The sequence below is a fragment of the Hyaena hyaena genome, unplaced genomic scaffold, assembly GCF_003009895.1.
Source record: "Hyaena hyaena isolate Hyena2069 unplaced genomic scaffold, ASM300989v1 scaffold_365, whole genome shotgun sequence".
Taxonomy (NCBI): Eukaryota; Metazoa; Chordata; class Mammalia; order Carnivora; family Hyaenidae; genus Hyaena; species Hyaena hyaena.
Genome location: NW_024080997.1, coordinates 1,646,582 through 1,671,770, shown reverse-complemented (window position 1 = coordinate 1,671,770; position 25,189 = coordinate 1,646,582). Strand labels below are relative to the sequence as shown.

Here is a 25,189-nt window from a genome sequence, read left to right as displayed (position 1 = left end):
ACAGAATCTGAAGCAGGCTCCAGGCCCTGAGCTGTCAGTACAGAGCCCAATGTGGGCTCGAACGCATGGACCACAAGATCATGACCTGAGCCGAAGTCAGACGCTTAACAGACTGAGTCACCCAGGTGCCCCAACCATGGATCTAGCAAAAACAAACAAAAAAACAGCAAAAGCAAAAAGCAAAGTTTTGTAACTGATACTTGTGCCCAAATATAATAATTAAAACCAATAAATTCACTCAACGTTTACACACATAGCTCTGCACTAATTAAGCATACAAAATATTTTTCTCCTATAATCCCTAAAATACTACAATAAGGTATACAGAATTAGTACCTCCATTTTATTTTACTTATTTTTTACAGCTTATTTGTTTCGAGAGAGATCGAATGTGTGAGCGAGCAGGGGAGGGGCAGAGAGAGAGAGGAAGAGAGAGAATCCCAAGCAGGCTCCACGCTCAGAGTGTGAAGCACAACACGAGGCTTAATGCCACAAACCAGGAGATCATGACCTGAGACAAAACCAAGAGTCAGACGCTTAACTGACTGAGCCGCCCAGCCATCCCAAGACTTCCATTTTAAAAATGAGAATTTTGATCATAGAGCTTAAATAACTTGCCCAACACCAGCAGTAATTGTGTATCCGGGATCTGAACTTGGCCGTCAACTCCCACTGGCCAACTCCAGAAACTGAACTTAAGATACCCAAAGCAAAATATGGACAATGGTTCTCTCCAGCTTCTTGGTCAAAACCCAGATGAGCTTGGAATAATGCACCCTAAGGAAGGAGTATGTCAGTAACTTAAGTTCCATTCTTGAATGCAGCCTAATAACCTATCTCATGGTCAATGACTAATGAGATAATTATAAGTAACCGTCAAAAAACAGCTTATGCTCCGGCACCTGGGTGGCTCAGTCAGTTAAGCATCCAACTTTGGCCCAGGTCATGATCTCACGGTTCTTGGGTTTGAGCCCAGTGTTGGGCTATGTGCTGACAGCTCAGAGCCTGGAGGCTTCACCAGAGTCTGTGTCTCCCTCTCTCTCTGCCCCTCCCCCACTCACATTCTATCTCTCAAAAGGGAATAAATGTTAAAACAATTTTTTTTTAAAAACCCAACTTATGATTTGTCCACCAAACCCTAAACCAAACTATGAGTTGGATTTTTGGTTAAAGATTCCTTACAGACCAAAGCATTTTAACTGTAGCCACATAACCATTTGGTCAGTGTGTTTTTTTAATAGAGAATTTTTCTCAGAGGCAAATGGAAGCAAAGATACTGAGCAAGATGAAGTCACAATGACTTGCTCCCAATATGGGATCCCAGGATCGATGAAGATGCATTATTGGGAAAGAATTCCAGATCCCCTAAGAACCATAACTTGAAAGTTGCCTCTCCCAGTCTTATCAGGTAGTACTTACCTCTTGTTTATGTCCTCTTTTATATAAAGTGAATTCCAGAAGAATATTAATACCACTTACTATAATGTGCATTCAACATGAGAACTGCCAAAGAAATTTAAATCCAAATCTCTCCTGATCTTTCCTTATCACCAAGTAAGAAAATGTTCTCAGTATATAAACAGTACACCTGAGTATCTGCCTTTTTTCAGTGTTAGAGATAGAGGAGACATTCCCTAAAGTGATAAAATAATCTTCACAAAGGAGTGATCATAGCTAAGCTGGCAAAGTTTTCTAAAAGAAATAATAGAGTTCCTCATGACCGAGCCTGGTGATGTTGAGAGGGAGCTCAGAGGACACCAAGAGGAAGGATTCAAGCAGCAGGCAGAGGGGAAAAGCGTGGTGCATTAGCCCCGTGAAGAGGAGGCAAGTGTGACTTAGAGAACAGGCTAACATCCTACTACCAATTAAGTGCTTACTATTATGAGAGCTAGAAACTCTTCAAAAATGAATAAATGGGTTAAATAGAATGAGGATTACCATTTAAGTAGAGCATTCTAACTTTGCTTCAGATCATGGGAATTCTACAAAATCACAAAGGAGAGAATTAGCTGAACAAAATAGTTTAATTTAATGGGAAATTTATTTCAGAAGAGGAGCTAAGGAAAATTTCTGGAGTTAAGTAATGACATTTAGAATTAGAAGACATTTATGTAAAAGCGATGTCCAAGGATAAAGTTAAGTAATACGAATTTTTCAGAAAGACCTAGAAAAATCGGAGAGACCGACCTGAGGCACTTTAGAAAGAAGAACAAAGAAAAATGTAAGCTCCCTCTCTAAAGGAAGTAATTAGAATAGAATTTGACCTAAATTAAAGCAAAATACTACATATATCTGAGTATAAACACAGGAACACACACACACACACACACACGCCCCTTCCTACCTTAGAAATCCCCCAAAGACTAAGATCAAAATGTTACTTCTGTTCCTTTTCTAGTCTAATTAAAACATGAAGTGTTACCTATTGCCTGTTACCAGTTTATGCATATTATGGGTTAAATAGAAAAATTAATATTAATTGAGGCTGTCACTTCCCTGCCACGTTTATTTTACCAATTCAGAGGAATAGTGATTATAAAAACAAGGCATAGCTCCAAATCATATACTGAATCATATACACTAATCTGAGGGGGAAAAGCTGAAGTCTTCACTGGTGTTACCATAAAAAGATACTCTTATAAACTCTAAAAGTTAAGCCCCTTTCCAGAAATTATAGACCAAAACATTTTTCCTAACATGAATGCTTTGTAAACTGTAAAAAGAAAACTCCTAAGGTGAAAAAGTAAAACTTCCCAAACATAAAATTTCCTCAAACACCTTCCTTACATTTTTAAATCTTTACTGATTCAGGTTTTTTGTTTTTTGTTTTTTTTTTTTAAAAACCAACTTGAGTAGTTAGGTTTGTCTTTTCAATTTAAATTCCATAAGAAAGAAAATCACAACACAAACCCCAGACCAGAGAGTGTGTGGCCTATTTATTTGAAATATTTGATTCCATATGTATTTCTTCTCTTTTATTTATAACTTCCAGAAAGGATTCTCAGGAATAAGTTAGCAACTCAAGGGCAACCAATGTGAAATCAGGCTCTGAGAGCACTGTACCTGACGTCTGTCACCTGCGATGTTTTCTAGAAGGACCAAAGAAGGCACACAAAGCTCGAACTTCTGTGTGGAATATGAGCCAAGTGTGAGCCACAAGTGGGTCGTCCACTGAGGTCAGGGTTAAAGTTCACAGAATAATTTGGAAATTATTCTCAGCTTGGATCTCGTTTATGAGGCCTGAGAATACACCCTTTAATTAGAATACAATTTCCAAAGCAACCACTCCCTTGACTTTCCAGAGCTCAGTTATTCTCAGAAAAGTAAAAACAGCCTCATCACACTGACAGCTAACGGTCCCCTATAAATTACACCTTAAATGTCCAGCAAAGATAGCAGCAAGTATCCAGACAATGTAGACATCGGCTGCCAGCCCTTCTAACCACTCTCAAGAATAGATAGAGAAAAAGAAGTCATATTAAACAGACTCACTCTCTTCCACTTCTTGCTTATGCAGCTGAGCTGTCCCATGGAGCCTTGGAAAAAAGAGTGGGTTGTGCATTTGAAAATGTTCCCACAGCCCAGCCGGCCTCATTTTTCTGATGATCCCTGCATCCAGCCAACCTCACACTACAGTGGGAACACTAAAATCAGTTCCATGAGAGCCAGCTGTCCGCCTCTTCCACAGTGCTCAGGGAGCCACACAGGACTCCTGGAACGGGAGCCAGGCCGGTCCTGACTCACCACAGATGTTCCCCTCCTCCCCCATGCAACTCTGAGCCAGGGCCTTCTTTCCAGGACTTAGTGTTATTACAAAAGATTTCACTGGGCCCCCCAAAATGTGCTAGATGCTCAAAGGAAAACACCCATCTCCCTAGCTGTGGGGTTAAGCGAGACAGACAGTAAATTATGCAGAGATGACCAACTACCCTATGGGGAAGGCCAATGAAGGAAATCCAGGCAGCTTTGTAGAGTTCAGTGTCAGGGAGTTGGAACAGCAGAAGCTATCACAATATCAAACTTTGAAGTGCAGTCCAGACTTGAGTTGAGTTTAAAGATGACATAAAACATTCCATTTTGGCAAATCCAGAGATCAGATTTTTCTCTAGACCCAACAAACTCGCCTTTGCTTAAAAAAGTGTGACCAGGAAGAGAGCAAAAATATAGTTTCTGAAATTTGTAATCAAAATTCAGAGTCTGAGGTCACCCGCAAATATGTGGAAATTCTCGCCAGCTATTTTTCAGGCAGGAGTGGCATTGCTCTCTTTGGCCTTTATCTTTTGTGTACGCATTCATCTGCCTATTTTCCCAGGGGAGGCCAAAGTTCCCTGTCTCTGCATTTCTTCAGGGCATATTAGTAAAACAACTATATAGTTGCTCTCAGAGCACCAGTGTCCCATCATACAGGCTGAATCATCATTATCTCAACATAGAAACTATTTCATGCCATTTACAGTATTTTTTTTTATCACTGTCCACTTAAACAGTGTAGATAATAAAGAGAATAGTTCATTTTAAATCTTCCCATTTAATGGTATGAATTCTGTAATTAAGACGAGCTTCACCAAATAGTATAGCGATAATCTTTATACTTACCTGTTTACGACAAAGAATAATTCATTATATATCAAATTCATTTTGACCTACTGGGGTGGGGGAAAGCCCCAGGTCTATAGGAGAACCTGACACAGAATGAGCATTTTACACAGTACCCAAAAGATACTGGTGTTTCCGGGGATTCCCACTATCAAATGAAAATAAACCACAGCTTTTGTATATAGTCTACAGGGTAAGTTCAGGAAGAGGAAAAGGAGTAACAGAAGAAAATGAATAGCCAAGTAGTGCTAATAATGCGAATTGTAAAAAAAAAAAAAAAAAAGAAAAAAAGAAAAAAACAAACACATTTGGAATCATTTGGCTCCAAGAACATGGACCAGGATGGCATAACCAAAATACTGTTCATGGTCCTTTTGTTCTTTCCTTATCTTTTTACTTTCACAGTCCATTTAGAATTCTCTGACTACTTCTTAGTCACTGCACTGCTCAAGAAGGAATTAAGTTTGATCTATCTCTATGAGAATAAAATCCAAAGTTTATAGGTCAATTCTTCCTTTTCTTAAAAAAAAAAAAAAAAAAAAAAATGAAAATGGACAAGCAGAATTACTTACATCCTAGTTTAGCTCTGATTTTTAAAATAGTCACAAATAGGGGCGCCCAGGTGGCTTAGTCGGTTAAGCGTCCGACTTTCGCTCAGGTCATGATCTCGCGGTTCGTGGGTTCGAGCCCCGCGTCGGGCTCTGTGCTGACTACCAGCTCAGAGCCTGGGGCCTGTTTCAGTCTGTGACTCCCTCTCTCTCTGACCCTCCCCTGCTTGCGCTGTCTCTCTCTCTCTCTCCTATAAATAAATTAAAAAAAAAAATTAAAAAAAAAATAAAATAGTCACAAATATATTTTCAGATAAACTCTGTTGGTTTGTATGTTTCCAGAAAAGTTATATGGAACAATTAACTAAAAACCTATTATCATAGGCATATATCCAAATCACTCTAATTTTCTCTAAAACTACTTACTTCGAATGAGTTCGTCGTCTGAACAATTTCCCCAAATGGACTGGTCTTGCATCATTCCGTGTGCAAAGCAGCTATCGGCAGCTTGAGTCTTATTTCTCTCAGTATTTTCTTTATCACAGTTTTCTAAATAAAACAAAAGATCGATTGTCATTAAATGTTACATATTGTTCTCTATTTTTTTTTCATTTTAAGGTTTTTTTTTTTTCTTTTCCAAATGCTTCCCAGTCTGCCATAATTTAACGTAATAGGAGCGGTACCTCTAGTGACTGTTGTAGGTTATTGAAGCAGTAACAGATTTATTGAGCGCGTACTATGTGACAAGAATTGAAGAAACAAACATGTTTACAGTAAAACTAACCTGTTGGGATTACCGTAAATAAGTCGTCGTAACACAACTGGTCTGCCATGACAGAGAAATGTGGGAAGGTCACATAAAAGATGAAAGTGAGTCCATGCATGCAGAGGGCAGGTACAGCAGGGAAAGCACCAAAGGAGAAGAGATCCCAATGAATGGTTGGGATTAAAAATCACACTGAAGTTGAGTGACGAGCAACTGAGAAGTGAGAAGGTATAGAAACAAGCACAGAGTTCTCTCTGTAGAAACTTGGGAAAGAGGCAAGGGCTACGTTATGCATTCTCAGAAAGGGAGAGGTTTAGGATGGGAGATTTATACATGGGTTTATGGGCTCTTACGGGGAAATCCAGTAAGGAAAAGTAACATCTGATCGGGAACATAATAACTCAAAAAAAAAAAAAAAAGCTAACTACAACACAAGGTAAAATCCATGTTATAAGAGGTCCAGAGCACTAAAGAGGCTCAAAGGAAGAAAAAGAAACTCAACAGGATTCAGAGCTCAAGAAAAGAACTACAGAAAAAGGTGCCTGTTGGATAGTCTTCAAAAACATTAGCGGGAATTTTGCAAGCAGAGATGGGAGAAAGGCCATTCCAGGTGGAAGAGTGGCATGGGCAAACTCTACAGCATAAACTCGGGCAAAGGTTCTACTTCTCTGGAGTGTGAAATACTTTAAGGGGGACATTAGAAGATAAGACTATAAAGGTTTGATTAGGGATACCGCATGGGTATTTGAATGGGAAGGTGAGAAATCTGGACAGAATTTCAAGGCAAGATAAGTAAGTCAAAGTAGCCATTGAAGTTTTATGAATTGCCTTATCAGAGTCGTGCATTAGGAAGATTAATTCATTTGTGCACAGCAGTGTATCAAGCCTGCCTGCCTTTTAACTCAACTGGGGGACTTTAAAAAAAACGGATTCCTGGACCCCACCACTAAAGATTCTATTTCCATCTAGGGGTGGGGCACTTAGGTAATTTTGCTGCACTTACATCCTTGAGAAATGCTGGAGTACGGATGTATCTAAGAGAGAGAACAGAGTAAGGGAAACTATAAGAGAGGCTTAGAATAGTCCAGTTTAATCAGAATTCAGTCAACTGAATAAGACGGGAAAGGGAGTAGATGTGAGAAAACAACTAGAGATCTGCACAGATGACCAGGGAAGATGGGATTGGAGATGATGGCGCTCTCTTGGTCAAGGCTTTGGCTGGGAAAACCAGAAGACCAGGAGAACAATATATTAGTTAAACACTATTTATTTGTATGTAGCAGATGTTTAGGCTTTGTGCCAGGCAACGAAAATGCAATGAACTGTGAGAAGCAGCTCAGGCCTTCATGAACTTTACAGTTTAGTAGAGGAGTTTAGGGTTGCACGTTTGAATTTGCAAATCACAAAAAAAAAAAGTTATAGCTGGGAAAAGTGATCTTCCTAAACTTGACTGCTAACGCCATTTAAATGAATGAGCTCATCAAAAGAGTACATTAAGAGTAGCAAGAAGGGTCTGTACAATTAGACAGGAGTCAGAGAAGGGTGAGAAACTGGATGATGTCAAGCCATGGAAGCAAGGAAAGGAAAGAGATTCAAACAGAAGTTGTTAGTCAACTCTGTTAACATTTCCAGTGGAAGGAAAAATTTTCTGCACATGCAAAAGTTTCTCATGTACCATGGGGATTTCACAACAATTGAAAAGTTCTGCCATTAAACACATTTCAACACATGAAAATAGATGGACACCCACCTAGGACTAGGTTCAGAGGCTAACAATCTCCGGGAAAAAAAAAAAAGCAGGGTCTTCAATGCTAAGTATTTTCAGAAAGCAAAACTGTATTCAGATAGCAGTAAAATATAAATCAGAAGCATGCTAAACCAATATGTTCTAGAAGATTTATGTAACATTTACTCAGCATTATCCTGGAGAAAATGTAATCTTCCTGAGAGGTGTTCGTTTCAATTAAAATCTTTACTTTTTTAAACAACTCCAGAAATATTTCCACTGTTACAGTCAACTCAAGGCCTTTCTGAGATTATCAACAGAAGAGCTTTTTATAAAAAGTCACCAGTATACATAAACTAGCTCATCAGCAGAGTCCCACACACTTGCTGCTACTGTTATGTAGCTAACTGCCGCCAGGTGTCATGCTAGTAGGCTTGATTCAATTAGTAACTTTAATTGAAGCTGAATGAAATTAATTATATAATTTTGAGCTGTTCAAGTTTAATTCCATTAAAATTAATTCATGAAACCAGGGCATTATGAAGCATTGCTGACTAAAAGAAAATAGGTATGAATAAAGCCTCTAGACACACTTGACTCACATTTGAATCATGTCCAATATTCAAGTGCTCAACACAGGTCCTCTAAACTCTCCACTGAAAAAGTGGAAATGTCATGTGGTCCGTATACACACTGATTTAGTAGTGACCCACCACTAAGAAGAAAATAAAGTTCTCTCTGCTTTAATTATTTATTAAGGAACAGTTTATCACCTTTTTTTAAAAATTTGCTTATCTGTGAAATTCTAGAGGTAGGGGCCTTCTCCAGTTAAAAAAGAAAAACTATCATTCTCTGTCTCTTTACATTCAAGAAATAACAAATAAAATATAACTACTATCAAATCATTATCATGAGTCTCTCTAACTTTGCCTTAGTTGAAAAGTAAATGTGTTAGTCCCAAAGTTGGTCTCAGCTTTTTGCTATAACCCAGTCAGCACCCAGCAAGGCTTCAAAAAGATATTAAGTATAAAAATTAAGTTGATTTTTGGCAATTCTCCACTTCTAAAAACTAAATTTCTGTGATCATGTGAGTGTTCTACAACTTTCTAATATGTGTATATTATTTTATTGGCATGTCTGTAATATTTAATGGAATACCCATATGACAGCCTCATAAATAGGGCACAGTTACATCTAATGCTGAAGAAATGCACAGAGACAGAGTAAGAATTAATCAATAGACAATTGTAAGGCAGGAATCATGTTGTCCAGCCACAGAACCAACCTTACTACAACTTTCAATACTTTGGGTCAGCCACTACTCAGTAAGATGACAAACAGGCAGTTTCTAATAGATTTCTGTTTTCAATGCAGGTTTACTGTGTGTGTGTCACTTCTGAACTGCAGAAGTAGGGTCACGGTCCTGGTTTAGTCAATTCCTTTCTGGTTTGATGAAGGTTTGTAGTTGCCGTTCAACTAGTATATGACTCAAAAGACATATCCCACAGGCAATCAAGTAGCTTCATGAAGCATGAGCTCAGCCCATACCTTTCTATAAGAATTCTGTATATACATCAAGGTAGCACTCCACCTTAACTTAACATTTTTCTCTGAAAAGGGGACCTTGGTTATCTCAATAATGCTGTTCTTCTATGCCAGTGGGTCTTCACTGGTGAGCCCCTTAAACATACAGAGGCATGGGTCTTAATTTAGGTGGTATGGATGGGGTGGGGTGGGGGGAGGGATGTCATCATCGTACATGGCCAGATTTGAGGGGCACTGTTCCAAGCAAGCTCTTCTATACTACGCAATTTAAAGTTCACTTAGAAACACCTATTCAATACTGTGATTTAGACCTTGCTTCACAACACCTCCTCACCATATTCTAAGGAATCAGAAAATGCAATTTTACGTAATCAGTAATATAAAGGTATTTAGTTTGGTCTCCAAGTCAGGAAAACTGTGAGAATACAAATCCTGATTATATATAACATTAAATCAGTTCTACTAAGAGATGAATATATAAGCATTGTTTTGGAAATTAAAATAAACACTGAAGACACTTTAAAGACAGCACTAGATCAGAGGACAGTTACATACTACTGGTATCTGCTTCCAAAAGGCTGGCTTCCCAAGAATTACAGAAGTACAGAAAAATCTTTGGCTGAGGGAGGAAAATAAATTGGTCTCTGACCAAACAAACAAACAAACAAACAAACAAAAAACCCCTCTAGCTTGAGAGACCAAACATACACACAAAACAATCAAACAATCACCAAACAGAAGGTAATGGAAACTGCTCTGGGTTGTAATTCTGACTCAAAAACTGACCAGCTCTGTGGCTGGGGCTGGGTCTCATTTTCTTCAACCAGAAATGAGGGCATTAGACCGGATCATGGCAGAGGCCTTTTGGTCTCTACAATTCTGTAAATCTGACTTTGCAAATTGGCTGAACAAAAGAGTCACAACTTCATAAACATGTGAAGGGTGTTCAGAATGGAGTGGAGGAAATCAAAGAAAAGCCTTTGTACAGGATTGGATTTGAGTTAATTCTCAAAGAAAATAACAAGTATGAATTAAGAAAAAGGATCAAAAGAAAATAGTAAGAATTCTAAACGAGCGATTTAAATACAATATGTCCTACTAAGAAATGACTATCTCACAGGATTAATACTTTTTATTTTTTCTTATTTTTCTAAACAAGGGTATGAACGGTGAAAAGCAATCTCTCTCCAATCTCAGTTGTTCCTGCTGAAAAAGAATAAGATAGATCCAGGTAAACAGAATTTCCATTTCATTAAAAATTCTGTAATATTTTATCTAGTTGACACTGTCCAAGTTTGAAACTTTGAGAATGAAAACTTTGCTGATCTCTGGGAGTTGGGGAATAACCTAGTTGAATGGTGACTAACAAGAGAAAAATCTAAAAGCCTTACGTATCAGTAAACTGGATAATATATGTACAACATTATATTATGTTCTATGCCACATAACAGCCACTTAGCTGGTATATGGTTGTTAAACAAGTTTTTAAAAATAAAACACTACCTTTTGTTGAAAGAGTAAATTAATTAACTTTTGCAATTACAGTATTAGCAATTTTCAAAGGGCTTTAGTATTTATTTGATCTTCAGAACCATCAATGATATTATAAGAAAGAACACGCTGGCTTCATTTTACTAATGAGAATACAGAATGAGCCTCAGAGACAGATATTCAAAATATTGAATATTGAAAATAGGAGAAAAGTCAGAGGTGGAAAGCGTCTTGCAGCTAATTTCATACTGTACCGAGTGTAGAAAGACCCACTACACCCCTCAGCTCCAAGAAATGATCCCTCAAGGAAACACATCCTACTCCTGGTCAGTTAGGTCCGTTAGTAAGTTGTTCTTTATTTTGAACATGAATTTGCTATCAGGGAATTTACAACTAGTGCTAGTTCTGCTCATTGTAGGTAGACACAGTAAACTTAAACCTTTCTAAACGATAATAGTGTCAACTACTGAAGAGGGATAGTCTTTCCATCAGTTTGTAATCGAGCAAATACACTGTCTCAATAGTTAAGTGCTGTTAGCACATAATAGTAAAAGAATCTAGCCATGCTGCATGAAGATGATTAGTTTGTCAAAGTTACTAACCAGCTTTTAAACACAGAGTTCTGTATGTGCCAGGGTTTTCCAAGAATGGAGACAATCTTGTCATGTAAAAGTCAAAATATCTGATTCCTTCTTGATGAATAAAAAGACTCTCTTTGGTTCTCGGGGACAGAAAGACCATCTCTAAATTGTACTTTGAGCTAGAAGTGGTTAGAAGCACAGGATCTCAAATCAGGGGGCCTGGGTCAACCACAAATGCTGTAGAACCTGGGCAAATTAACTGTCACATGCTTAATCTTTAAAATAGGAAAAGCAATAGTATCCATCTCATAAACTGGCTGTGGAAACAAATGGAATCATGCCTGGAAAGCAGAGTTTCTATTATATAGTAAGGGCTCACCCACATCTACTATTATTATTTCATTAACTATTGTTACAATAAGCATCTTTTAAAAACCTGCTATATAGCTATCATATGGAAGCTGTTGAGGGCACTATCTATTCAATAATCCCTATGTGAAAAACCATGCAAGAAATTTATCTCCAGACTCAGTATAAGGAAACGTACTGCTTTCTCTGAAAAGCTATACATTTTTTTCCTGATGCACAATGAACATCATATTAAGGAGTTTTCTTTTTGACCCAAATTTACAGACAAAATTGAGTGAGTGTGACCGTATAGTCTCTCAGTGCATTTTGATTTTCCCCATGTTCAGATCTCCTAGGTACCTATATTTTCCATTATTATGTTTATAATGTATTCTTATAAGGCACCTTAAATATTCTACTGAACTAGACAGAGGTATATGTAAATGCACAAACCAACCATCAAATACATTTTCTATTTGTTATCCATACTTTATTTGCTTACTTCATGAAAGACTAATATAATGATGGTGCTTGGCAGAAATCTTGACAAAACCTCATAAAACTTAGTGTAAAACACACATATATTCATGTAGAAAAGGAATAGAAGTAGCTTTCTTTGTACTTAATTTTGGGGACTTCTGCAGGTTAGATCTCATCCAATTCAATGTTTGATAATAATCTATGACAGATCATTTATAATCTATATAATATGTATATTCTGCATGCAATCTACATTCATAGCTTTTCTGAAAACAAAACAATTGTTTTAAACAATTTTTATTCTTCCATTAAAATATCAGCATTATTTCAGATGATCTATGTGTGTTTCAGTTTATGAAATCTCAAGTAATCCAAGACGAAAATCTCTGGGCAAAGTAAAAAATCTGGTTCTATTTTTCCCAGAGGCTCAGAACCATGTGGAAACCTACAAATGCTTCCCATATGTAACCTTTAAAAAACAAAGATAAAGCAGCTTTCGGGAAGACCTGAGGTTCTGGAATTTTAATTCTTCACTCATCAAAATATCACAACAAAACCCTCAAGCCTAACGACCTTCAAGAAACATTGCAAAACCAACCTGCTTTCCCTAATCTTCTAAAATCAGTAAAAATCAGGGCACCTGGGTGGGTCAGTCGATTGAATGTCCAACTCTTGATCTTGGCTCAGGTCATGAACTCATGGTCATGAGACTGAGCCCCACAGTGGGCCCTGCACTGATAGCACAGAGCCTGTTTAGGATTCTCTCTCTCCCACTCCCATTGTCCCTCCGCTGCTTGCACATGCACATGTATGCTCTCTCAAAATTTTTAATTAAATAAAATAAATTGGATTAAAATCTCATCGTCCAAAAAAAAAGTTAAGATAACTAAAGTATTTTTAACAGATGAATGAGCATATGCATCAAATTTCATAATTGTGTAAATATGAGTTATTACATAAGCACAAACCATTATAAATGTTTATAGAACTGCCTAAATCAATTTAATCAATTCACTGTTATATTTTGAAAAATAAGAGAGCAAAATCTAGTATGCATTCCTTCAAAGGGCTTCTTATTCATTTAAAAGCTTAGGGTGCATTTATATTCAAGAGTGATAAAAATGACACTGACTCAACTTGTTTAAACGTTGGGGGTAGGCAGAGTGGGTTACACACATGGCAAAGTGGAAAACAATTCCAAAATTAGATAAATATACAACTGAATAGGACTATGCAAATGAATAGGTATAAAATATAATAATATCTCAAGAAATCAGTGCTCTAAATAAACGGCAAAAGGAGTAGGGAGCATTTGATGACAGAAAGGTGATACTGGCAACTAGGACACATTACTCAGTCATCTTTATCTCCTGCCCTTTGACATCCAAACTTACAGTTCCTTGTCCTAAATATATATTTTCAGGATGACCTACCCCGAGGCACAGTAAACTCCTCCCACTTAAAATAGAAGTTCATTTGTGTTCTTTCAACCAAGTATACTCATGCTAAAAGCAAACACTCAGGCTCATGGAATTTAGTTAGATGGGCTTTTAGAGATCTCAGCCCAACCTGATAACTTGAATTCATACGAATACCTTCACCATACAATATCCCCAAGAACAAGCCCAGGAGCATAGGCATGACTACTTCCGGAGCAGGGAAACAGCCTCACTCCAGTTTGGGACTGCTTTCATCACTCACAGGTTTTCCTGACGATTGGTTAAAATCTGCTCCCCTACATTTTTCACTGATTTATCACATTTTGCTCTTTGCAATCAAAGTAAAGTCTAATGTTGCCTCTGTGACAGTCTCATATTAGAAAACATCTCATGCTCTTGTCTTTTTATTTTCTCCATGCTAAACACCCTCAATTCCTTCAGTGGTTTTTTCGGGGCCTTTTTTACATCCTGTTCACCCTTAGGGACAGGAGAGTCTTCTACATCTTGTCTAGCAAGCTATCATCAAACATTTTGTCTTACTGACTATGGAAATCCAGAGAGGCTGTCTGTGCAGCAGTCTTCTTACTTAGCAACTGACTAAGCCTATTACAAAAAGGAATTGAGGACTCTGACATTTTCCTCTTTTTAAAAATGATGTCACACACCCATCTTCAGCCTTTTATCATGATCACTATTATATGTGCCACAATCCTAAAACTCTGCTGTTACTTCTTATATAACTTTGCTGTTATATCAGGTGGAGATGAACCCTTAATTTGGCATTGTTACAAGAATGAAGGCCAATGGAAATCAAAAGTGAACGGAAGGGAGTTGTTTCACCTGTAAAGGCTTTTTCAAAGCTATGATTTGAGTTTAATCTTGATATAATTAACAGAGAGAGGATGGTGAAGAGCATTTCACATAGTAGTGAAAACACAGATAATGATAAGAGAATCGTAACTATATGACAATTTATTTTTTGGACTTTGGAATGATGAACATGGATTCTAAGTCAGGAGATGGGTCCTCTTTGGTAATTCTCCTCAAGGCCCAAACCAGAAGTCTCTCATAGAATTCATTAACCTGGCTTCTTGGCTTCAGGATCATTTCTTTAAGACACTGCTTTCTTTGGATTCTCCTTTAAGACAACAAACCCATCCTGGCTCCACAATCTTTGTAATCTCACATAATGACTGATAGCCTCAGGAGAACTTGTAGATCCATTACTTTAGACTTGTTCCCTACCCTGACCTACAGATTTGAAGTCTCACCTCTATGTGAATATATCTTTAGCAACTCAAACTTAACATTTCCTAAAATTTTAGGAATTTATCACCACTTCTCTTCTGGTCCTGACTGTTCTCCAACTGTAGTCTATATCTTGGCCAGTGGTGTTCACAGAATCATCTTTCAATTCTCTATTTTCTCCACCCTAACATAGTCAACTATGAGATCCAGCTAATTACAACTTCCCAGTTTCTCTCAAATGTATACTTTTTTTTCCCTATGCCTATTACCAATGCCACCTTTTTCTTGAAACAATTTCAACATAAAGACTGAATATGTTACTCCTTGGCTCAAGTAAAAATTCATTTCACATACTGATGACAAATCGGTATAGTTACTGTCACATTGTACATATTTTAATGGAAGCTCCTATACCTTTCCCATGCTCCATAATTTCATCTTGTAGTTCAGTGAGAAATAAAGAGTAATACACCTCAGGAAATGCATGCTGCTTGAGTGATGGAAAAACTAAGAACAGAGTAGGTCCACATTCACAGAGCCCAAGAGGTCAAGGGCTGGTCCACCATGGAAAAGAGTAGAAGGACCAGATCCTAGAAGAGAGGCTGGTTCCTTTGTAGTCTGCCAGCTGCCTGCAAAGGGCCTGTCACCTACTCAACCACAAATTGCTTTATTTTTAGTGCTCAACTCTGCATAATCCAAACCAAAAAGACCTGTGAACTATGTCTTCTTCAGATGGGATCACTAGCAGCCCAACCCAGACGAAACTGACTTCTTGCCATTCTGAGTTTCTCATTCAACCTCTGAATTTGTATGCTCCAGAACTGCACCAGTCAGCTGGCAACTGGCCATAAACTAATCTGTCACCTGGTTCTTGTTATAATCTCGACCTGCTATTTGGACAAGGAATTAACCTTACACACTTCTTGTGGGCAAACTCTGCGTTACACATTTTTAATCTGCACAGGACTTTGCACGCAGTAGGCCCACAAAAACTATTTGTTGACAGGGTTTCTCTTAAACCATATCAATAATGAAATCTATGTGCTGGCAGGAAAATTAACTTCAGATTCTACTGCTGAAACTACAAAAAGAAAATCAAGCATAAAAGCACATGCATATGAATCATCTTACTTCAGATCATGTGGGTGTGAATCTGAAAACAGAAGTGGACTGCAAGTAGAAACCACAAACGAAATTAATGTTAAAATAACTCTGTTCATAGCTCCTACTTAGTGAACCCTAACTGATTAAATTAGAACGTTTAAAATAAACTGGCTTTCAAAATCGAGGTTAAAAGCTTTTCTTCTTTAGAATACGTATGGGAATGTCAAAAGCAGATATGAAAAGTTTAAGTAACTTTAGGAAGGTGTTAATGGCAAAAGGAGAGGAGGAAAGGGAAAGAGAGACACAGACAGAGATAAGGAAAAGACGTAGAAGCATCCAAAACACTGGTGCACAAATATACATATGATTGGGACGGGGGGAGGAACTGCAGCATCCTTCATCTGCTCCAATCACCAACATCGAACTATCCAAACATCTAGTATCTAGGCAATGCAGGATCGGTCTTCCCTTAATAAAAGCTGAGGAGACACTTTTAGAAATAGAAACATAAAATCACATCTCCTGCCTTTGTAAATTGTAAAATACTTACATTACCTCAGAAAGACCATTTGATCGAATCACTTCTCTCCTTTGTTGGTTACTGTATCATTCTTTTTAAAAATTTTTAATAGTTTATTTATTTTGAGACAGAGAGAGACAGAGCATGAGTGGGGGAGGGGCAGAGAGAGAGGGGGAGACACAGGATCCGAGGCAGGCTCCAGGATCTGACCTGTCTGCACAGAGCCCGACGTGGGGCTTGAACCCATGAACCGTGAGATCGTGACCTGAGCCAAAGTTGGATGCTTAATTAACCGGCTGAGCCACCCAGGCGCCCCGTTTACTGTATTGTTCTAATTTTCCATTTGCAAATGGCTTAACTTTAGATTATGTCAATTTAGGCTTCCTTATTTTCCCGAAATCTTATTATTATAAAAATATAATGCTACTAAAGTAACTGCACACAGTTATTAGAATTTTCCATGATATCACCTCAACAAGATCCAGGAAATAAGGTTCAAAGAAACAGGAAAAGCTCTTACACACCCAAAAATGCCAGTTTCCCCACTAGTCCTAGAAAGGTCACTCAATTACAGATCTCTTCTCTCTCTCTCCCCCCGCTCTTTACATATATATATGCATTTATATATATATACACATATATATACATATATATGCATTTATATATATATACACATATATATACATATATATGCATTTATATATATATATATATACATATATATGCATTTATATATATATATATACATATATATGCATTTATATGCATTTATATATATGTATATAAAATCCTGCATGTTAACTGACCAAACAAGGCCAACCTTAGCCTGCCAAATGCACCTCTGGTCTCTCTGGCTTCCCATACACCCTAGAACACAAGATGCATTAGAACAAACACGCTCTTCCCACACATGGGTAATCCTCCTCCTTTGTCTCCCACTAGTTCTACCCCGCCAACCCCCAACACTATGCTAATTCCAAAAACTCATTCTATCCGCTTCTATTCCCAAGCTCCCACATGCTCCTTGCTGAGAAAGGCAATCAACCGTACTGACCGTGTCCACTAAAAATTCATGCCATTCATTCTTAGTTAAGCCCTCAGTGTTACAGAGTGGCCCTTTTGTTTACCCCAGACTGAATCCCTCTTGAACACTTCATTCTTTGAAATCTTTTCCACACGTCTCAAATTTCCTGACTCATCCTAACCGCCCCCTACCCTTGCTCTCAGCAAATGTTACCATCTACTTTGCTGAGAAGATCTAGGTCTTCCAAGAGCTCCTTTTCTCGTCAAACTGTCTCTAGGTTATCACTCATCATTTTCTCCCATGCCCATCTGAACATGGTCTACTCTCCTAAGATGGGTCTCTGTCCAGTTCTGTCCCAGAATTTTACTCTTCCAATTATATGCACCCACCACACCACCACTGTACCCCATACCCTTTCATCTTCAATCTCCCTCTCTCCCCAGGATTTATTTCAATTAGCATATGGTGAGCATACTCAAAATCCCGCAGCTATCTGCGGGTGAGCTTGACCCTCACCATTCTCCTAAATACAAGTTTTAGTTCTGGGTGGCTTACTGGCTATCATGGGAAAGGATAAAGTTCCAGGAACCAACACGATCTAAAGAAGACACAACAGCTCCTCTCATGTTTCCACTCAGGCTAAAAACACCAAACCCCTGCATTACCTTTAATTTCTACCGTTACACTATCTCCCATACTAAATATGTTGCTCAACTTTATCAGTTGGATTCAAAAAAATTCGGAAACTGCGCTTTACGAGATTCACAGAGAAACAAGTAAAAGTCAAGGCTCTCAAGGGGCTCTCACAGCTAGGAAGACCTCTTTTCTACTTTTGCTATTGTTCTTCAACCCATTTTCTCAATCCTATTCCTAGTGGTGCCGCACTAGGTCCTCTTTTGTCAGGAGACTGTTATAGCTTCCTGGATAATCACTGCCTTCCATCTTGCCCCTTCCACCAACATTATCCTTTGCACTGCCACCAGATTTATTCTCCTAAAAACACCAATTTGGTCCTGTCCTTCCCCTTCTCAAGAACTTCCAATGGCTCACCACTGCCTACAGAAAGGATACACAAACACCCTAGCGGAGAATTAGAGCCATCCTCACAATTACTTTAGTTTATCCTTACAACTTTACCTCACTTTTTGTTCCTTCATACAGCCCATACAATGGGCTTAGTGAAGCATTCAATATTCTATAATAATCACCGTCAAGCTTTGCTCTCCATTATCCATCTCCAGAGAGTTGAGTTCTATGATCATTCTTCTTCATCCAGCTCAGATCAAAAGTTTTCCTTGCAGTTCTTCCAAATGCCCCAGCTAGAGATACTTTGTCTCCCATGTTCTGCCATCACGTGTTCTTTGTATGTCTATTATAGCGCCTATCAGTCTACCTTGTATTATAATTATGGGTGAATGTAGGCATTTTCCCATCATTCTGCAAGACCTTAATTCCATCAGTCTATTCTTCTCTGTACTGGCCACACGGCAAGGTTCAAGGTGCATGTGTAGGACTGAGTATTTATGAAGCATTTGAGTAAGGCAGAAATAATACAAAGAGAAAAAAAAGCTATGGTAGAGATGAAAATTAGTAATAAATATGTAATACAAGTTAATTTTAATTTTTTGAGATTAGGGAACTAAATATAATTTATCATTGTTTCTATGAGAAAGGGTAACTTAGGTTCCAAAACTCCAGCTTACAAATGAACAACCCATGTGCAAATCATGCACTCTTTTCCCTATTATTCCATAATGCTGCGATCTCCAAAGACGAGCATAGGGTGGCAGGACAGGAGTATCTACTGAGCCAGTGGAAGAAAATATTAAAATATCTCTTTCCCTTATTTTTATCTCATCCACTTAAAATTTTTATCTATGTATTTCCTTTCTAACATTCACAATACATTTGTATGACAGTACACAAGATTTTAGGAAGTTCTTTGAGGAAGAATACACTCAGGATTACTTTTATTAACTGGGGTATGTGAAAAAATGCTGACGCAGGGCGCCTGGGTGGCTCAATTGGTTAAGCTGCCGACTTTGGCTCAGGTCATGATCTTACCATTCATGAGTTCCAGCCCCACACTGGGCTCTGTGCTGACAGTTCAGATTTTGTGTCTCCGTCTCTCTCTGCCCCTTCCCCACTCACACTCTGTCTCTTTCTCAAAAATAAATACATACTAAAAAAATCTTTAAAAAATGCTGATGGGTAGTTATATACAGTATACATAGAGTGATAGGATTTAAAATTTGGAACTTGAAAGAGAGACCTTTTTTTAAAGCTTTCTGTGGCCCTTCTGGTAAAAAATGGAGTGGCTTATTAGAAACCTATCAATATAACTTATCTTTCCACAGATAAATGCCTCTACAACAATGATTTTCAATGAGAGGTAAAGAGTACCTGGAGGCTTGTTAAAAAACAAAAACAAAAACAGATTCTTGAGCCTTCCACACCCAGAGATTCTGATTTAAAATCCAGAGTGGAACCCAAAACGCCAGTAGCCTTGAGAGATTAGGATAGCATCTCAACACTACATACATTCTAGGCCAGGTAATTCTTTGTTGTGAGGAGCTGTTCAGTCCTGTGCATTGTAAGATATTTAGCATTACCCCTAGCTTCTACCCACTACCCACTAGAAGGACCCACTCCACTCCCTGTATGTCTACCAAACAGGTCTCCAGATGTTGGCCAATGTCTCCTGGAGAGCACAATCTCCCCAGACTGGAACCAGAGAGAGAAGCTATGAGAGAGAAGCTATCCAAAGAAGACAAACTTTGAGAAACGCCATCCTTAATCAGAAGAATAAAACAATATGATACATGTAGAATAATATGGGTATTAGAAGCATACATTGTATAAATTGAAATAAACAGGCTTCCCATAAAGGAAATCTGATTAGCCACTATAAACTCCTGACAACTCAGCTAAGCTTCTAAGTCAAAGCTCTTCTCATGTAATTTCAACTTGAAGATTTTCTCCCTAGCTTCCATTTTAAATTATTTTTAATTAACTTCACTGGCATTTTGCATCCTGCTATGAAAAGTCTGCCTAATAGTCTCAGAGGACTCTCCCAAGAGAGAAGAGTGCATTAAATCACACATTATCACATTAAAGTATATTCCAGCACTCACAGTCCAACAGTCTAAGTCTTGGCAAATGCAAGGGGGGCGGGGAGGGGAGGCGAGGCGCGGTGATGCAGGGACTGGAACAGGCTCAAGTGATTCACAGTAATCAAAGCCTATTATCTTCAATTCATCCATCGTAGGAAAGATTTATATTGATTCTTTATTTCAACCACATTCATCACAATGACATATATTCCCCAGTTTGTGGTTCTACCCTGATTTCTGTGGACTGCATGAGACCTTGACCAAGTCACTTGAATGCTTTGGACATCCTTTCTAAAAAGTGAGCCATGTGGGGGCACCTGTGTGGCACGGAAGGTTGAGCATCCGACTTTGGCTCAGGTCATGATCTCACTGTTCTTGAGTTTGAGCCCCGCGTCAGGCTCTGTGCTGACAGCTCAGAGCCTGGAGCCTGCTTCAGATTCTGTGTCTCCCTCTCTGTCTGTCCTTACTTTGCTCACACTGTCTCTCAAGAAATGAATGTTAAAAAAAATTAAGAAGTGAGCCAGTTGGACTAAGTTATTTCTAAAAAATCCTTCTAGTCCCAAGTCGCAAATGTATGAATGAAGCACTTAATTAAAAAGCTCTTTCAATTACATGGATTCTAGTAACTATTGCACAAAAAAGTAAGTACCTACATTGTCAGTGTTGATAACACAATGAATTTTAAGATGCTTAACCCAAGAACGAAAAAAAAAGACAATTAGATGAATCACATATACAAGATCCATTCTCTCTTAAAACAAAAGTAAGTTTGGCCCAGAATATCCTTCACCTACCAAGACATTAATACAGGGACTTTTCACGGGACAGCAAATCAAACCAATCTTTCAGAAGTTACTCACAAATAGGGAAACAGTTACAAACACATGTTTACATTCTAGTTTCTAGATCAGCTGCTTAGAGGCCATTTCCAGCCTGAAAGCGTAGTTGTTTTGTTGGCCTGGTCAAAAATTGTATTTAGTTAATTGCCAACTTTTAAAAAGGGAGCAATGATACATAAAAATCCGTATTTCCAGTGTCTCTTGAAATACTGGAAGATTTTAGCCCAAGCGGCAACACTGAGCTGGAGCTGAGCATCACTGCCTCCTGGCCCAGAAGCTGTCCCAGGGCCCACGATCCCGGCTGCTTACAGGCTCCTGCCACCCCTCCTGGTCGCCCCTTAATGCCTGGAGCCTATGAGCATATGTCCTCGCTCTGTAACAATTTTCAAAATACACAGAAAATGCTTTTAATGCTTTCAAACCAATAGAAATTTCCTTGCAGAATCACAGGCGAAGAGCAGAAATTTTAGAGAGCTAGAACAATGCTCTTAATAAGGAAAACCTTCCTAACCCTGAATGCTGATGAGTAGAATCAGCTACACTGTAAGGTTTCTAACTAACCAACTGGAAGAATGGAGGAAGCGATTTTAGATTTGATGGGGAGTTCACTAGAGACCCCCTATGATTTCTTTTACCTTCAACAGTATGCCCTTAGTTAGGAGTATAGATAGCTCATCATGATATAGTAATACATGCACCGGTTTTATATTGACATCTATCTATCGTTGCCTACAAGCTAAGACTTGACCTTATAGTTCCTCTTCATGAAAAGATATTTTCTGTTAATTGCCATAAAACACTCCATTTTTCTCACTGATTTTAATATATAAAATTTTTAAATTAAGTTTCAATTAACTAAGCAGCCACATCTGACCAGAGAATTATTAAACTATTCTTCTGAAAGGATGATGAAGAATCCAAGGACAGAAGAAAGACCTCAAGGAAGAGCTGGAGAGTAGGGAGCTCTGTGAGCAAAGCTTCTTACTTCACTGAGGTCTTTACCAAGTGAAAGCCTGTATCTGGAAGCTTTTACCCTACCCACTTACTCCAAAATTTGTTTCCTTTCAATATACCGTATGAAATCTGCTCTTTTGAGACATATTTTAACAAGATTCTGAGGATTTCCTTTTTAAAAACTCAACTTTGTATTACATGTACAGTTAATTTGATGCTTATTTAAAGGATGTGTGTCAAAGATAAACTAAAAAAAAAGGTACTATGTAACTATGTTGCTGAGGGTAAGCCAATTTTCAGGTACAATATAACCCAAAAGTTTCCACGCAGATCACGTTGAATGCAGTCAACCGCCCTTCAGACCATTCTAGATGCTCACTTCTTAAAGTCAAAATCATGTCATATTTTACAGCATTGCACTGCATTACATTACGTACCACTGCAAGTTCTAGCTGACTCTAAAGATGCATATTATTAAAGTCACTTGGACACTGGATATCACCATGTCCAAATCAACTGCTTTTGTAGTGTATTTGATGTGGATTTTGACATAAGCATTGTTTAACAATAGTGATTAACAGCTCAAGTGTGAAACATCAGTGAGTCGATAAGACTCTGAAGGGCATGCCTAACAACAGGAAAATGACTGTTGGCAATTCGACGTGCAGAACATGGGCTGCTACTGGGAAAACATGTTTATCATTCTGATTCGCTCTATTTTCTGTTTAGAAAAGAATGACTCACTGTTTAGAAGCAAAAAAGCAATGATAAACATAATTCAATTTAACAGCCCTGAATGCCAGAACATTTTAATTTAGCCATGGATGTTTTCTGCTTTCACCTCTTCTGAGTTCAACATTAACTTCTTCCTTTCCATTTTTGCAGCATAAAACAAAAACAAAAACAAAATAAAACAAACCACACCAATCCCAAGAAGCTCACTACGTTATTATCAGAGAAATAGAAAAGCTATCAGATATGCTTAAAATCGAGTATACAGTAGGTTTTGGAGACCTGGAAAATTATTTAGCTTATATCAATATCAGAACTTTGTAAAACAGAGCCACCCTTAGAGGAAAATGCATGACAAGAGTAAGGCCCTTGCTCATTGAAAACCTCAAGGATGTTACCTTCAAGAGAGCAAAGATATTGCCTGACTTGTTTATAACCTTGTTAGGAAAGTTTCCCAGAAACGAGATTATTTTCTTTATAGGCTGCCTATGTTTATACTCTGGAAGAACACAAAGGAGTTAATTCATTCTTGGAAAGTGTTTCTTTTTAAAGCCCGCTTCTTTCAAAACAAAACAGTTATTGCAACGTATGAGTGAGCCATTCCAGAGCAACTGGTCACAGAAACCCAGATCATCAACTGAGTTGCAGAGTGGCTCACAAGAAACGAAGAGGAGCCCAGAGTGCAAGCTTGTTTAGAGAGCAGCAACAGACCTGGATCTGATGAAGACACAAGAAATGACGTGAAGCAGGGGAGAGTGCCTCAGATCCCACATACCGAAGTTTTAGGCCCCAAAATGCATATGCTTAAGAAAGAAGCAATCGTGTCATCCAGTTTCCCTGCAGGCAAAGGAAGGGGGAGTGGAAGGACCAGCGGATCCCGCCCTCCTATCCGGTTGTTGATCTAGGGCTCCAGTCCCGGAGAACTTTCTTGAGTAGCACTAACTGTGCAAAAGTTCACAACTACTAGGTGAGAATCCGTCCTCCCTGCACCCCCCTCCACCCCCCTCCCCCAATCAGTAAATGTGCGAACAGATTTGTAAAATGCAACAATGACAAAGCGGCTCGCAACTTGCAAGCAGGCACTCACCCTGGGCTGGGGCGCCCAGCCGGCCGCCGCCCGCCTCGGCCCCGCGCGGGGGCCCGGGAGCCGGGGCTTCGCCCGCGCCGGACATGGGCCGCTCCGCCGAGCCCGCGCAGCGCTGCCGCCTAGCTCGCCGCCCCGGGGGCGGACCACGAAGGGCTGTTAGGTGGTGGGTGCAGAGAACTGACTGCTTCTGGCGGGGGAGGGGGGAAAAAGTGTTTTCAGAGACCAGCACGCCACCCCTGCGGGACATTCCCTCCTCCTCCACTTCCCTCCCCCAAACCCCACCCCAAAGAACTTTTGATTTGAAACCCAGAGGAAAACTGCTGCCCCGCACGTTGACAGTGGTGGAGTTGGGGGGCGGAGGAGGGTAGTCGGAGGCAGGCACTGAAAGGGGGCGGGGAAGGGAGACAGGATTTGGGAGCCCGGGGAAGGGGACCAAAGCCCTCCTCCTTCTGGCCCGGGAGACCACCACCTACCTCGGCATCCCCCCTAATTCTCTCAAAGCCCCTTCCTCCTCCTCCTCTTCCGCCCCGGAAAGTTAGCGAGGATCCAGCGGCTTCGGCATGTCGCCCCGGTGGCCTGGCGGCAGTGGCGGCCGCCCCTGCACGTCCCTCCCCGCCTCCCTCCGGCTCAGCCCAGACACTGCAGTGGCTGCAACTGCGCCAGTGGCCGCTCTTTTGACTCCGTGTTCTCCGCCCTCTTTCCAGCCAGTTCAGTCGGGCCAGCTCCCCAATAAGGGGGACTGTTCCTCCTCTGGCTCTCTTTCCCCCTGCCTCCACTCCTCCACTCCCGAAACACTTCTCTCTCTGTGGCTCTTTCTTCATCACATCCGGATCGAGAGGCCTCGAACTCTTGGCGGGCCGCCCAAGGCTGGGGGCGGTGCAACGTGGGCTCCCTTGCCCTGCGCTGTCTGGGTCAGGAGGCCAAAGCCTGATGGACTGGCCCCGGGTAAGGGGCTCCTCTAGGGGCTGAGAGAAAAGAGGGAGGTGGCTGGTTCCTGTCTCCCCAGGCATTTTCCTGCCGAGACTTACCCCATTCCCTCTCTCCCAGC

At 39.6% G+C, this 25,189-nt stretch overlaps 1 protein-coding gene across 1 annotated transcript in view; it reads right to left on the bottom strand.

Moving 5' to 3' along the window:
* Positions 1 to 25,189, bottom strand: part of MDFIC (MyoD family inhibitor domain containing) — a 94,614-nt gene that overhangs the window by 68,976 nt on the left and 449 nt on the right. The window contains exons 2-4 of the mRNA XM_039250284.1: positions 24,615 to 25,106; positions 24,142 to 24,328; positions 5,571 to 5,693 (exon numbers count right to left, since the gene is read on the bottom strand). Of these exons, the coding sequence (XP_039106215.1) occupies positions 5,571 to 5,693; positions 24,142 to 24,328; positions 24,615 to 25,106 (802 nt within the window). The remainder of the gene's footprint in view (positions 1 to 5,570; positions 5,694 to 24,141; positions 24,329 to 24,614; positions 25,107 to 25,189) is intronic.